The sequence below is a fragment of the Eubalaena glacialis genome, chromosome 18 (genome assembly GCF_028564815.1).
Source record: "Eubalaena glacialis isolate mEubGla1 chromosome 18, mEubGla1.1.hap2.+ XY, whole genome shotgun sequence".
Lineage (NCBI taxonomy): Eukaryota > Metazoa > Chordata > Mammalia > Artiodactyla > Balaenidae > Eubalaena > Eubalaena glacialis.
Genome location: NC_083733.1, coordinates 13,233,324 through 13,247,548, shown reverse-complemented (window position 1 = coordinate 13,247,548; position 14,225 = coordinate 13,233,324). Strand labels below are relative to the sequence as shown.

The following is a 14,225-nucleotide window of genomic DNA, read 5'->3' as shown; positions in this document are numbered from 1 at the left end:
AGTAAATTTCACCAGAATGAAAGTGGCAACTGACATAACACTCTGGAAGCTCCATTCTATACTTTTTAAGTATAATTATTCAATATTAAATGATTTAAGGAAGTGAAATGAGGAACATTTCTTCAGCTGTACAGGAAAGTAAGTGACAGGATAGCAAAGCCAAAAATAACGACTTTCAAAAGTCATGAAAGATTCTTGCATTCATCCAGGGACAGAGAACTAACAGTAACGAGAAAGCTTGATGAGACAGTTGCTGAAAAATTAAATTGCTAATTATCTATGAAGCATATTGGTTTGGTTAGTCTAAACTTCTTGAGTACATAGGGATGGCTTCAGTGTAATTCTGATATAAAATTCTCTGATTTTACTCCCCAAATTGATTCCCCATTGGCTTCCCAAAGTCCAGATATCACAAGAAGCTTAATTTTTTTGGTTTAAGTGAAATATGCTTTGGTTTCCTGCTAAAAGCCAAGTATCTTACCTCCGAAAAGGACAAGTTGTATCAGTATTTTATATTTTGGTATGAGTTTATAAGAATATTGTTTGAGAGGATTTGAGAAAGCTTTTAAGAAAATGAATAACATGCTGGTTTGTTTCAAAGTAATACTTACTTTTTCACTCATGGATTCTTCAAATTTATGGTTAAAGAGGCACTTATATACTCTGCCTTCACCAGCTTGTGTCTGTAAGATGGAATATAACATCATCATCATCATCACTAGCTAAGTAGTTATGCTGGGCAGTATCCACAATCTTATAAAGAACTTTGTTAAATTATTATAATGATGACTACCTTTGAACACATGGCTCAGTCATTTATAAAATTTAGTAGCCTTTGAAAGAAAATAATGATTGCAGTAAAGATGAAAAAAAATTTCCCATGGTATTTGAATACACTGTCATGTGTTCCCAGACATACTGTTAATTAGGAAACCAAGAGAAGCGTCAATGAGTCTCTCTTCTTACAACTTTATGCTAGAGTCAATAAAACTCCAGCATTGGCTCTGATCAGTGGTTCTGATAGTTAAAGCTATTAATTCAAAACAGCAGGCAGAGTAGGAGTGTACACAAGTCACGCTCAGTCCTTTGTGGTAAAGATGGAGATTATTTCTGCCTAAAGGGTTGGAAAGTTGTTCTATAGGGTACACAGGTAGTAACCAAGGATTTGGTTTTAAAAGTTAGCCACCTGCTGCTTCCTTCGTCTTAGCCAAAACTAGTTAAATATAAATACGTAATATGGCCAAGTTTTAGCCATGGAATATGTGTGAAATGGGATTCCCTGGTAAGATAGGATTCCTATATATAAAACAGATTTCCAAGAACTGAAATTGAGAAGTGAGATAGAGTAGAAAAAACAACGTATGGAGACTGTTCGAAGCCAAGTGTTAACTAGATGTTACCTCAAGGCTGAGCAGCCGTATCCAGTACCCAGATAACTTTCTGTTATCCTGGGACCAACTCCACCTTCCATTTCAGTGACTTTTCTACATGTGACAGCTTGTGTTGGTTTAATTTTGGAATTGAGTATAAAAAAATATTTAGGAAGAAAAGGAAGCAAAGAAGAACAGTTTCTGAGCTGACTCACATTTTCACAAAAACGTTCCCGATCATCTCGGCAGGCAAAATATAAATGCCGGTCTAAGTGAAAGTCATCTGAGGACAGCTCAGCCACCCGGAGAATGGCTTTCTTGCAGAGTTCAGAGACTTGAATCTTGGGATCTCTTTCTTCTGCTTCCTTCACCAGGCCTTTCTCCAAGCATGATACCACCTCACCCTGTGAATGTGCATCCTAAAACAGCAAGGATACTAACATTTAAAAACTCTCACCACCATGAGCATCAAATAAACATCATTTGGTTAAAAACAAAAAACCGAAAACACCAACTCAACACACAATAGTTTATCAATGTTCTATTGAGAAATAGGGTGAGAACCAACCACATTGTGGAAGGTACAGAAAATGCCCTCGATAATCTTTGGTAAGAATGTAATAGTTGCAAGCTATAAATGAAAATACAGATCCTGGGAAATTTAAGTCAGTTTAGTTTGCACTAGAGACAAGAACCTGACTTTTCAGAGTTTAAAATGTCAGAAAATTTTAAAGAAATTACATCAGCCCAATGTAGTGATCATAGTTCATGTCAATATTGATAGAACACTGCAGAAATATCTGTTAATTTACCTCTAAGGGCTAGGTATTTCTCAAATAATAGCGCTTTAGTCAAGTTTAAAAAATAACAACAAACCTCAAAATTCATTGAGAAAGCATGTTATAGAGACCTTCTTTCTCTTTTTTCTATTTTATACTGTCCGCAAAGACCCCAATCTTTAGTGTAATGTTCACTTTGATGTTCTGGATTTATCTTAATATGATTTAAGAAGATTACCACCATTTATACAAACTGCTTTTGAGAGCTTTCCTAAAACCATCCAATTATCTTTAATTGTACATTGCATCTACCCCATAGCAACCACAAGCACTCATTCGTTCAAAATATGAAAAATTTCCCCTAAACATTTTCTATTCAAGAGTCCTAATATTCTATATTCAGAAGATATGCTTCAAAAACTTGAGAGGTATATCCATAAATATGCCAAACCAAAGCAGCAGAAAATTCAGTGTTATCATTTTACTGACACACACACACACGTGTGTATATAAAATCTTGTTATAGTAAAATACCATGTTTATGAAATCATCTGTATATAAGACTCCTAAAACTAGGTAGGGAAACATCAATTTTACTAAAATTTCAATTCAACAAAAAATGTATATAGTTTTTTTCCATTTTGTTGTAATAGGGTTTGTTCCACAGCACATTCATTTCCAAGTATTTTCATGAAAATTTTCATGTTCTCTCCTAATATACCTGTGAAAAGGGGCTACGAGCTGTGATACCTATTGTGCAGCTGAGTAAACAGAGGCCTAGAGGACTTTATCAACTCGTCCAAGCTGCAGAACATAAGGCACCTAGCTAACAGTCCACCATTTATTTTTTTAGACCTTGGAGTGCTATGAAACTCCTACAGTTTGTATGTGGGTTTTGTATATTTTTCCTGAGGAGAGTTCATAGCTTTCATTAAATTTCAAAAGGTTTTCTGATCCAAAAAAGATCAGGAAGCACACTATACTAGCAGATTCTCGTGCCTTCCTATTTTCTATCTGTACCTCAAACTTTCTCACTAGCTTTATGATTCCATCCAATGCTTAGAAGCCTGAGATGAGCAAAAAGTTTTTTTAGAGAGTAATTCTGAAGGGAGAAAAAACTCTGAAGGACAAGTGACAAAAAGATTAAGGACAGAGAGAAGAGTGGACACAAACCCCAGAAATTCAGAGTAAGGCTGATTTTTTCTTCCTAATTTATGAGTGACACTAAAATTTGTCTGACTTTGGCCCACTTAGAAGAGCCCTACCCATTTCCACTTCCCAAAGGAAAAACAAACCTGTGATAACAAAGATTTGGAAACATATCAGTCACTTACTATTTACAGTTTACAAGAGATTATTATAAACATGACTTTGTGTTAATGAAATAATGTCCTATACCAAATTTTAGTAGCTCATAATAACTTACTGAGAGGTTGCTAGCAATTAGGTCGTAATCATATAAAAGAGGTTGAAAATAATAGCACGATAGCCAACTCACGATTTAGACTTACCCTTTAGTTCTGACATCATAGGGTAAAGAAATGATTTCCCTGTAATGAGTCTAAGTGTTTCCCTGTATACTTAGGGTTTACAACTGTTTAAATGCACCAGCACCATGGTTTGAGACCCTCTAAGGAATCTGAGATGTAATTTTAATTATAGCAATTGTAGCACCACATATTAGTATTGTGCCATAACATCACCTCCATTAGATGTTTTCATTTATCATAACTTTAGATAATTTTTTCTAATAAAGATATTTCAGGAATTCTTCTCAGTTTCCCAGAGTCTCTGAGCTTTTCAGTTCAGCCCATTTGAGTTATACAACTGAAATGTATGCAAATATTTGACAAAGAAGACTGTAGGGTTATTACTGAATATGAATGAAAGCAAGGGACTGTATAGCAGCACATTACCTACAAGAAAATGAAATTACTTAGAGTTAGGTTTTAAAAAGTTATTAATATGCAGGCTTTACATATGAATAACAAATGATACTGTAAACGGACTTACAATGAATTTTTAAAATTCTATTGTGGTGAGACAAATGTCTGTCTTAAAACTATTACTAGTGTCCCTCCCGATCAGTTTTTAGCAGTTCAATAGGTAATATTTTTTCTTCTCCATACACCTTGTCCTTTTTAAAAATTTTTTTGAAAGACCAGAGAAGGATAACACTAATCACAAAAAGGTGGGCAAGAACTCAGTTTTCATCTCTGCTATTAACCATCCTCCATTTCAACATTTGTAATGTCTTCTGTGATCTACCTCTATAGGTAAAGAGAGAAAAAGAATGTCTGAACTATTCAAAGTAGTTGGTTAAAAGCAGAAAAGGATAAAATGATAACACTAGTGTGTGAAAAGTATAAAAGTAGTAATAATGTGGGGCACTTGTCCGCAACTAAGTTCCTGTACTGGATGCCACATTCTGCTTTCTCTTCAAATGATATAAATTATTTACATTTACTTTTGGAGATCTGCCTTTTCATTTTAAAAATATTTATTTATAAAATTCTAAAGGTTTTATTAAATATATAGTCTTTGGTCTAAAAATTTACATATATTAACATTCTGAAAAAAATCATTATAGTTCTGAAATTATGACATTTATATGTTCATACAGAGGCAGGGTATAAACAGATTAACCATGACGCCTCTCCTCTGACCTCTGGAGGTGAGTTCAAAGCTAGTCACAGAGGAGTTTGCAAGCCTCAGGGCAACAAATTTAAAACTGATGAGTGCGTTCTCTTCTGTGGTCAGAAGCTGACTTTATAAATTCTCAGGATAATTTTCAAAACTAAATAACTTGGCTTCAGAGAAGGAAACTATAGTTAGGAAAAGGCAAAGAAGGGCTGAGGACAGACTGCTATCGTTTTTAAACTTGGCTGTAGCAATAGGGTGGATTACATACAAAGGAACATGCTTTTTCAGAAGTGCAGGCATGAGTCATTCTAGGGTGCTAGGGTGGGGGTCTGGAGTAAAAAGAAATTCATCTAACTGGCAGGTACAGCCAAAGATGAAAATGACAAAAATGTGCATTTGGATGGTCCACAGAAGCATTTTTGTTATTTTAACTAAGCTGAAAAATCAATCCTCACTATCACATCTTTGGGCTCTGGCACTATTATATTCTGCCATGGTTCAAGTCAGTGCAGACTTAGTAACTTGTACACGCAGCTGAAAGCAGGTTTTACACTGACAATTCAGATTGCTAGTGGGAAGCTAACCAGCGATTATCTTGGTGGGCAACAGGGAAGAACTACTACAAAGAGAGGTGAATTATAATGGTCTGCTCTACAGCACGGATCACTAACCACAAAAATGAAAATGTGTCATCATTGATTCCTGAAAAGTGTGTCTGTAACACTTATATGAAGATTTTTAAGAGTGAGGTTTGGAACTGGATATAACCCTCAACACCCTAAATAAAGTCAGAGGCGCTTCCTGAATTATCAGGGTGACTTAAATGCTTTTGTGCCATTTCTACAGTGTGCTGGGAAAGTGAAGAATCACCCTTCTTTATTAAAACTGGCCTTTCGTTAGCTGCCTGAAAGCTGTATGCCAGAGCGACTCAGAGGTTCCCTGTGAAAGGGCGAGCCCTGTGCTGGTATGAAGCAAAGGGTATCTGGTGACAGCCAGACGATAACCAGCACTCAAACCTTCATTTGAACTGGTGTGTGCAGTTCCAGAATTCTACCACCACGCCCCCCAGTCGGGGATGGAAGCCTGCAAGTCACAGTGCTCTGAACAAACAGAGGGCAAAGGCACAAACGGATTTTGCTTTCTCTCGTACTTCCTAAACAGCAGATGAATGAGCAGCGGCAATTAACAGCTGACGCCACACACAGGTCTCAGACTACCTCTCCCACTGGCATCTGCTACTTCTCAGGAGTTCTTTCATTTTTGCTAAGCAAACAAATTCAGCATAAACCTGGCTGAACCTCCATTGTGACCCTCTGGACGACAGACCACTAAGGACAAAAATAAGATCAGATATAATTAAGGAAGAAGAAGCTAGGTAGTTATTTTCTTTCCTGCCTTTACTAAAACTAGTTCTCCTGAGATGAACATAACATATATCACATTTACAGAGTAGCTTTCTTCTGAGAAGCTAAAAGTATCTTCCATATTTTAAATTTTTCTAATTTTTATATACGTTATCTTCTTTTATACTGGTGTGCTTACTAAGTAATTTTTTTTTATGGCAACAGTGAGGTATATGCAAAGAAAGGTTAGAGAACTTGAGTCTCTCCTAATCCAACTACTTTTCCCACAGGACTACAGAATACTTTTCTAGAGGAACCTTATAGGTAACCAGCAGCTGGTTTTGCATTTTGAAGCTAACACTAATCTTAGCAGATATTAATTCCTCTACTCCCCCATACAGCATTGAAACATTTTGTTACAAACAGATGAAGTGTACCCACAGGCCAACTAGCCTTAGATATTGGGGCTGTCTGGACCTCAACTTTAAGTCTACCTCCAGCCCTAAATTTTTTCCATGCCAGTCATACAAAGCTTTTCATCCATCGAGTCTGTAAGACCCCTTTGGTGAAGGCAGTGTAGTAGATACCTTTTCTCCAAGCCGAATGCTCCCACATTTCAGAATGTTGATGTCATTTTTACAGTCATCCATGAAGCCACAGATTAGACGGTAATCACTGAAAATGATGGCTGTCATCTTGGTGATGTACTGGTGACACTGGTACTCAGTGATGTTGCCGCGGTGATCCACCAAGCAGGAAACCAAGTAACCTTTTCCAACTGGTTCATCAGCACACTCTTTGATCTGCTCAAAGGAAAGTGGCTGTTTTACACAAGTATTCTATTCTCTTACCAAACAACTTTTACAAAAGAGAGAATGATATTTTCTTGTTTCTTCTTCCGGGGGAGAAAAAGGAAAACACTTAGAAATGCTTGTGTTTTAAAGAAAATAGTGTGCCATGCCTACTCAGATCGTTGCACCTTCTAGGAAACACCTGATTAATATGCTTTGCACGAAAATACATACATATACAAATGCTTAGGTAGAACCCATGTTTAAATGGAGTAAAAAGAGCTTTTTAAAAATTTTCAGCTTTGTTGAGAAAATTTATTAAAATGTATTTATTGAAAAGAGCTTTTGACAGCTCTTTTTATAATGATTCTACTGAGAAGTCCCTTTATCCATGCAAAGAACACAATGGACAGTGTGAAGATTAGTCTAAGGAACAGGTCTGAAAAACAGGTGCAGAACTAAACTCTAGTTGCATATCCCAAGCCAAGCTACACAGCAAACTATTAATGTTAGGTAAACCTAATGACCAAGGGGAGGGAGGGAGGAAGGCATACTATTACCTCTTGACATGACATTAATGTGTTCTGAATTAACTATGGATTTGGACATATGTTTTGAACCTAGCAGAATCCCAGCTTTAACACTGTGGTCTAGAACAGAAATATGTTTAAATATGATGTTTAGGGACTTCCCTGGTGGCGCAGTGGTTAAGAATCTGCCTGCCAATGCAGGGAACATGCGTTCCAGCCCTGGTCCAGGAAGATCCCACATGCCGCAGAGCAACTAAGCCCGTGCGCCACAACTACCGAGCCTGCGCTCCAGAGCCCGCAAACCACAACTACTGAAGCCCGCGCGCCTAGAGCTCGTGCTCCACAACAAGAGAAGCCACCGCAATGAGAAGCCCGCGCACCGCAACAAAGAGTAGCTCCCACTCGCCGCAACTAGAGAAAGCCCGCGCGCAGCAACAAAGACCCAATGCAGCCAAAAATAAATAATAAATAAAAAAATTTATTTAAAAAAAAATGATGTTCAGTGCAGTCTGGCAAGAAGTTTGGGAAGGGGAAAGCCATTGCAAGTCTAATTTGGGTGGTTTAGACGTATGATCTAGTGGGTCAAGCACAGCGTGACTCCATATGGGTAGTGTTCCTGCAAAGTACACATAAAATCACAAGCGCTAATGAAGGAAAATAGCCCCAAAATGTTGAAATTCAGGCATAAAAAAGTGAAATCTACTTACAGGGTTTTAAACTTGAATTATAAAGCAGAGGAGGTTGTTTAGAAAAAGCCTGTTGCATTTGGAGCAATTAAAAAAAAAACAAACAAAAATGGCAGTTTTGACAAGAGGAAGGAGCCAAATGTAAATGTCTGTTTCCAATATAAATGAGAAGGGAATATTTTACTGGTTTTTTTGAAACCAATGGAGACCATTCTCTACTATTACACCACCTATGGTAAACATGTACACTTAATAAGACAAATACAATCTCCTTTTCCAAAAGGTGCTAGGTGAAGGACATACCACATACTAATTGTCCTATGGGCTGGTGGGTCTCTTCATGTCTGACCCCAGGATTAAATCCAGAGCAAGTCAAAGACTCAGTTCAAGAGAGGAAATTGTGTTTACTTTTAAAGAAGCAAACCTGGAAATTTAAATAGCCTCACACTGGCTTCAAGAGGCAGCAGAGATCTTCAACGGTCAACAAGCTGAATGCAATGTTTTCAGCTTAACCTTGAGCTTTTTTTTTGGGTGATGCCTAGAGAGAGGGCCGTGAATGTATTTCCAAGAAAAGGGTTTTTTGTTTGTTTGTTTGTGATTTTTTAAAAGCAAAACAGAGGTAAGTTTCAAAAGTGAAAGGAGAAATAGCTGCTTGAAAATCTCAGCATTTATAATTCAACCACTGGAAAAACCCTGCATAAAAAACACAGGACTAGTGGCAGACACCTGGGTTTTAAAACAATGAAGTAGAAGTATTCATATAGGCTCTAATACTGGGCAATCAATGGTTTAAAACTCTGAAGAAAGACCAAGAGACATTGTGAATTGGAGCCTCGATAAGAAATTAAATGTATATTTAGCTTCAATCGCCTGAGATTTTACTGAAACACCTATTTGTTCACCACCAATTACAACCAGATGTAGTGTTTGAATTAAAAGTGTATGCTTTTCTTCAACCACTCTATTGGAGAGAAGTTTAATACAATAAAAGAAATTTCTAAGATTAACAGCAAAAAACAGCATTAAATCGTCAACATATTTATGAATGGGTGTAAACTCTGAAGTGGCTGGGGAGCAGATTCTTAAGGTGCCATTATAAAATGCTGTAGTCACTCTATTTTTGACATGAGGCAGGAGAAAAGCAAGCAATATTTGACTCAATCATGGAGAGTAAATAAAAAGTTTGGTTGGCAGTCTTCAATATTCTTATGATGTTGTTTTCCTCCTTGGAAGGATTCCAAAATTAAGAAAGAAGAGGGAGATGCAGAATAAAATGTTTTGTTGGCAACTATGTTCTTCCTGATATTTAATTTTCTTGATTCCAGTATAATCTCCCTCTAGGGAGGGAGAAGTGTCCCTGTTACATTAATCTTGTATAAAACCACAACACCCCAAAAGGTTACAAGAGGGCCATAACATAACATATACATTACAAGGAAGCCAGTTTCATTTTATAAATATAGATGGATAAAACCAGCAAAGGGGGAGATTATTCTGATGAATCTGCATATTCTATGAGCTAAATTTCCACATGGCACTCAAACTGGTATGTACACGAGTCACATAGGGAGTTTGAGGTGCATAATACTGAACCTAGAAGCTGAAGATCAATGTTTTAGAATAAGCTATTCTATTCTGAAGCCCCAATGCATATGAAGAAGGGTCACTGCTTTAAAAGAATAACGCATATCTGATTCAGTAGTAGAAAGTTTGAGGAATAAAACAGGTTCCACAAGATCCCATAATGACGAAAGTTAGGAACACAAGCTGAGGACTTATCTGGTTGGAGTAGAGTCTTCCTTAAGACCTCAGGAGAAAATGGTCCTGAATTAAGTCATCAATAGGGTAGTTTGGGGACAAATCTATATGATGCAAGATCTGTGATTATTAACTTTGAGGTAAAAAAATAGCAACTATTTTCTTTGTGATTCTTTCAGTATGAAGAAATCCCCAGCTTCATGGAATTTCTATCACTAATTCTAAAAAATAAAATAAATTAAAATAAAAATTCCAATACCACAATTTTCACTAATATTATTTGATATTTACACTGAGCCAAGAGAAATGATTGAAAAATATCACCAATTAGCATCCATATAATGTTATACATTTTTAGTAATTATTTTTATTTTTGTTTTTATACTCAATATCCATTTATAACAATATATACAATCTTTTTACAAACCCTTTTAATGCTAATTCCTATTATTTGAAGCATATGCCCTGTGGTTCAACTGGTCCAAGTGCATAGCCAAAACACTTAGGAATGTTTATCAGCCTCCTGGGGAAACCATTCTGATACGCCTCAGTCATAAGCAGATTGTACAATGTGTGAGAGCACTGACTGATGACAGAAGTGATTGTATTCTCCGTTTGGGGACAAAAAGAGCCTGATTTCCAACTTGTCTGAATCAACAGCATCTTACTGTAAGTGTAGGTGAACGTTAAGAAAAAGAAGTCTAATTACACCCCTTTAGCCTATCTCTGAGCCAAGACATATGTTAATTCCAAGAAAAGTAAAGTAACTGAATTAGTCATTCCTCCCTTAATGACTGGTCTGGTCAACAGATATAATTTTTGCTTCTAAGTCATTAAATATCCACAAAATTCTTTCTTTCACAACCTACCTCTGATATGGTAGACTTGCAAACCTCTCTGGCCACAGATTCAAATTTGGGATCTGTAGTTAGGTTCAGCTTATAATTCCATAACAACTAGGTATAAGAGAGAAACAAAACAAAAAAAACAGAAAAACTCCAGTTAGAATAGTATGAAATTTAACATCAATGGTTACTATAAATGATAAAATTTCATTATACAGAGTCAGATAAAACATATTCACACTTCAGTTAACGAACAAAAAGATAAAATGTCACTGTATTTACAGATAAAAGGAAAAAATGTGCAGACAAAATAAAACACTACCATTTGGACATACACTTTTCTCTATTTTTACTTAAGGACAAATTTTTTTTTAAGTCAGGAAAAAAATTAAAATGAAAATTCCTGACAAGGGTTTCAGAGAAAATATAAATAGGTTGTATATGCAAAATTCTTAAATCAAAAAGTCTAACCCAGAAGCTCAAGAATTGGTAGGTTTAGTTGCAGATTTCACAATCAACAGTGCTTTTCACACATCATTTTTATGAAGGAGTTGTTGTCCAGAGTCTAGTTTCCTGACACATCTTTCTTTATTCCTCTAAAACCCTCAACTTGACATATACACGATAAGGTCTATTTTACACAACTGTTTTAACATGTCTTAAGCTATGAAATCTCTAAAGCCATTACTATTCATGGGTGAGGGCTGAATATTACTTTATTTTTGCAGCTTCAGTTAAAAAATTTCAATACATGATTCAAGTTCTGAAAAGTAGCAAAAATGAGCTCTTAAACTCTGCTCAGATGGAGAGACAGAGTAGGAGCTTTGTATGACGTAGAACATGAAGAGGTTTGGGGGGTGGAGGGGCAGTTCACAAGCCTTTCTTTCAGACGGCTGCACTCCAAGACTAAAGAATACAATCACTCATTCACTGATTCATTCAAACATCTGCTTAGCACTTCTTATGATGTACCACACACAGTCTAATCTCAAGGGCTTCATAGGTTATTACAGGAAACAGAAGCAAATGTTTGAGCACACACTGTGTTAGGAACTGGGGGTTAAAACAGGAGGAGAAAGACAAACACTGTCCAGTGGTGGCTATGGTAATAGCAGGTAATGTGTATTTGGTTAATGGCATCACAAGGTGCCACAGCTGTACAGGGGAGGAGTACCCCACACTGCACCAAGGGGTTTGGTCAGGGAAGGTTTACCAGAGAAAGTACTACCTACGATGAAATCTGAAAAATTAGTAGCAGTTAGCCATATTAAAAAGGGTAAGAAGACTGTTTTAAGTAAATAAAGCAGCATGCGTGGAAGCTCATTGGAATGGGAAGCAGGGCATGTTAGACGAACTGAAAGTCCAATGGAGGATTGACTCTGGAGACACAGGCCAGGACCAGATCATAAAGCCCTTGTAAGTCATGTCTGAACTTTAACCCAAGAGTAATGGGGAGTCACTAAAAGGGAAATAAGGGAGTGACATGACCGGATTTGCTTTTTAGAAGTAGAACAGAAGCTAATATAAAGTGCATTAGGAACAACACAGAAACAGGCAGTAAATTCCGCATAAGAGTGCTGAAGAAGATTTTGTGAAGATATAAAATAAAAAGGATGAGTAGGATTTCTTCTCCTCCATCCTCAAAAACAAAAAACAAAGAAAAGCAGTAAAAAACTCTAATTGCCCAACTATCATCAATAAGTGAGTTTTTAGAAAAAGGGGTAAGAATCTGGCTACTATCTATAATGAAAGTTTTAAGAGGATGGGACCTTTGCCTTGTTTACTACTATATGCCCAGTGCCTAGAAGAGTGCATGCAACACATAGGCATTGATGAATATTTATTGAAAAGATCACCAAAAGAACAAATCTATACCATGATAAGTTCAACCAATAGTACATATAAGGCCAAACTGAGAATAGATAATCAGGAGAAGCTTAGTTCTAACTGAAGGCATCTTAGGCCTCCTGGCTCCTCAGAAGTAGATCCCATGATTCAAAAGATGTGGTTAGAACTGGACAAATACATTTTACTATTTATCTATCTACTACCATCTATCTAAGTCAGTACTACATGGTAATTAAATGTTATATTTTAAAATTAAAGCAACACATTCTGATTCTATATGTATATCAAACCAAAGACAGATTAAAAATGTCCTCCTTATTGAGTGACTTGCAGCTGACCCAATGCCATTTCTTCCATGTAAAAAAAAAAAAAAGAAAAAGAAAGGAAGAGAAAGAAAGAAAGAAAGAGAAAATGCAAGAAAGAAAAAAGTTGTCTGGTACTTAGAGTTGGAGTGAACAGCAACAAATGTCAAAAAAAATAAATACAAACCACAGAGTATTTCCTTACTTTATCTAATGCAAACTCAGATGTCCTATGATTGGGCTAGAAACAGATTTTCTGACAAAAACCATTTAGATAATCATTTAGATCTTTTGAATGTCTTTAACTTTTAATTTGGAGCCTTATTTGTTCTGATAATAGGTGTAAATTTCCTTACGAACAGGACTCCTCCCAGATAACTATGATACTATTGTCTAATGCTAAATATTCTACCTCTCGTCTTTTTTTCACGTTTTCAGTTATAATTCACATACCATAAAATTCACGATTTTAAAGTGTACAATTCAGTGTTTTTTTAGTATATGGTTGACACTTGAACAACGGCCACATTAGGGGCACCAACCCTCTGTGAAGTTGAAAATCTGAGTATAATTTATAGGGGGCCCTCTGTATCCACAGTTCCCCATGCTCAGATTCCTGCAGTACTGCAGTATTTACTACTGAAAAAAAACCTGTGTATAAGTGGATCCGTGCAGCTCAAACCTGTGTCGTTCGCGGGTCAACTGTACTCACAAGGGTGCACAACCATCACCACCTTCTAATTCAAGAACCTTCTCATCGCCCCAGCACAAACCCCATGCCTGTTCTACCACTCCCCATCCTCCCTACTCCCATCCTTTGCAACCATTAATCTACTTTCTGGTCTTTCACTTTTAATATGACTTATTAATGCATTATTATTCTCTTTCAGGAATATAGGTAAAAAGGGAATTCAACATAGGTTGCCACAAGTACATTTTCCTCTAGAAAACAGATAAACACACATTACACTTGATTACTGAGAGCTGATTATTTACAGCATATTTGATAAGTGTCCTTTCCTCTGAGCGGCTATAATCAACTAAGAAAAATAACTGCAATTTGACAATAAATACTATTGGTTAGCATGATGTATTTCAGCTTCAATTTCCTTAAATTTAAGAGTCTCATCTTTGAATCCATCTACGCACCCATCTCCCTCCCCCAAATATGTACTGAGTAACTACTATAATCTGAGTATCGTGTTAGGCGACAAAGTTGAGAAAGCTGGAAGTAAAAAAAAAAAAAAAAAGCCACTGTCTCAGTACTCAAGAAGCTCCACCACAGGAAACAAAAGAAGGAAGAGTCAGACTGGGAAGAAAATAAGCAATA

General features: G+C 36.5%; 1 protein-coding gene across 2 annotated transcripts in view; it reads right to left on the bottom strand.

Moving 5' to 3' along the window:
* The window catches only part of GLG1 (golgi glycoprotein 1), a 154,213-nt gene that overhangs the window by 39,827 nt on the left and 100,161 nt on the right, over nt 1-14,225 (bottom strand). For both annotated transcript variants that reach the window (XM_061174354.1, XM_061174355.1), the window contains exons 3-6: nt 10,770-10,856; nt 6,723-6,938; nt 1,586-1,789; nt 612-683 (exon numbers count right to left, since the gene is read on the bottom strand). In XM_061174354.1, coding sequence (XP_061030337.1) covers nt 612-683; nt 1,586-1,789; nt 6,723-6,938; nt 10,770-10,856 — 579 coding nt within the window. The remainder of the gene's footprint in view (nt 1-611; nt 684-1,585; nt 1,790-6,722; nt 6,939-10,769; nt 10,857-14,225) is intronic.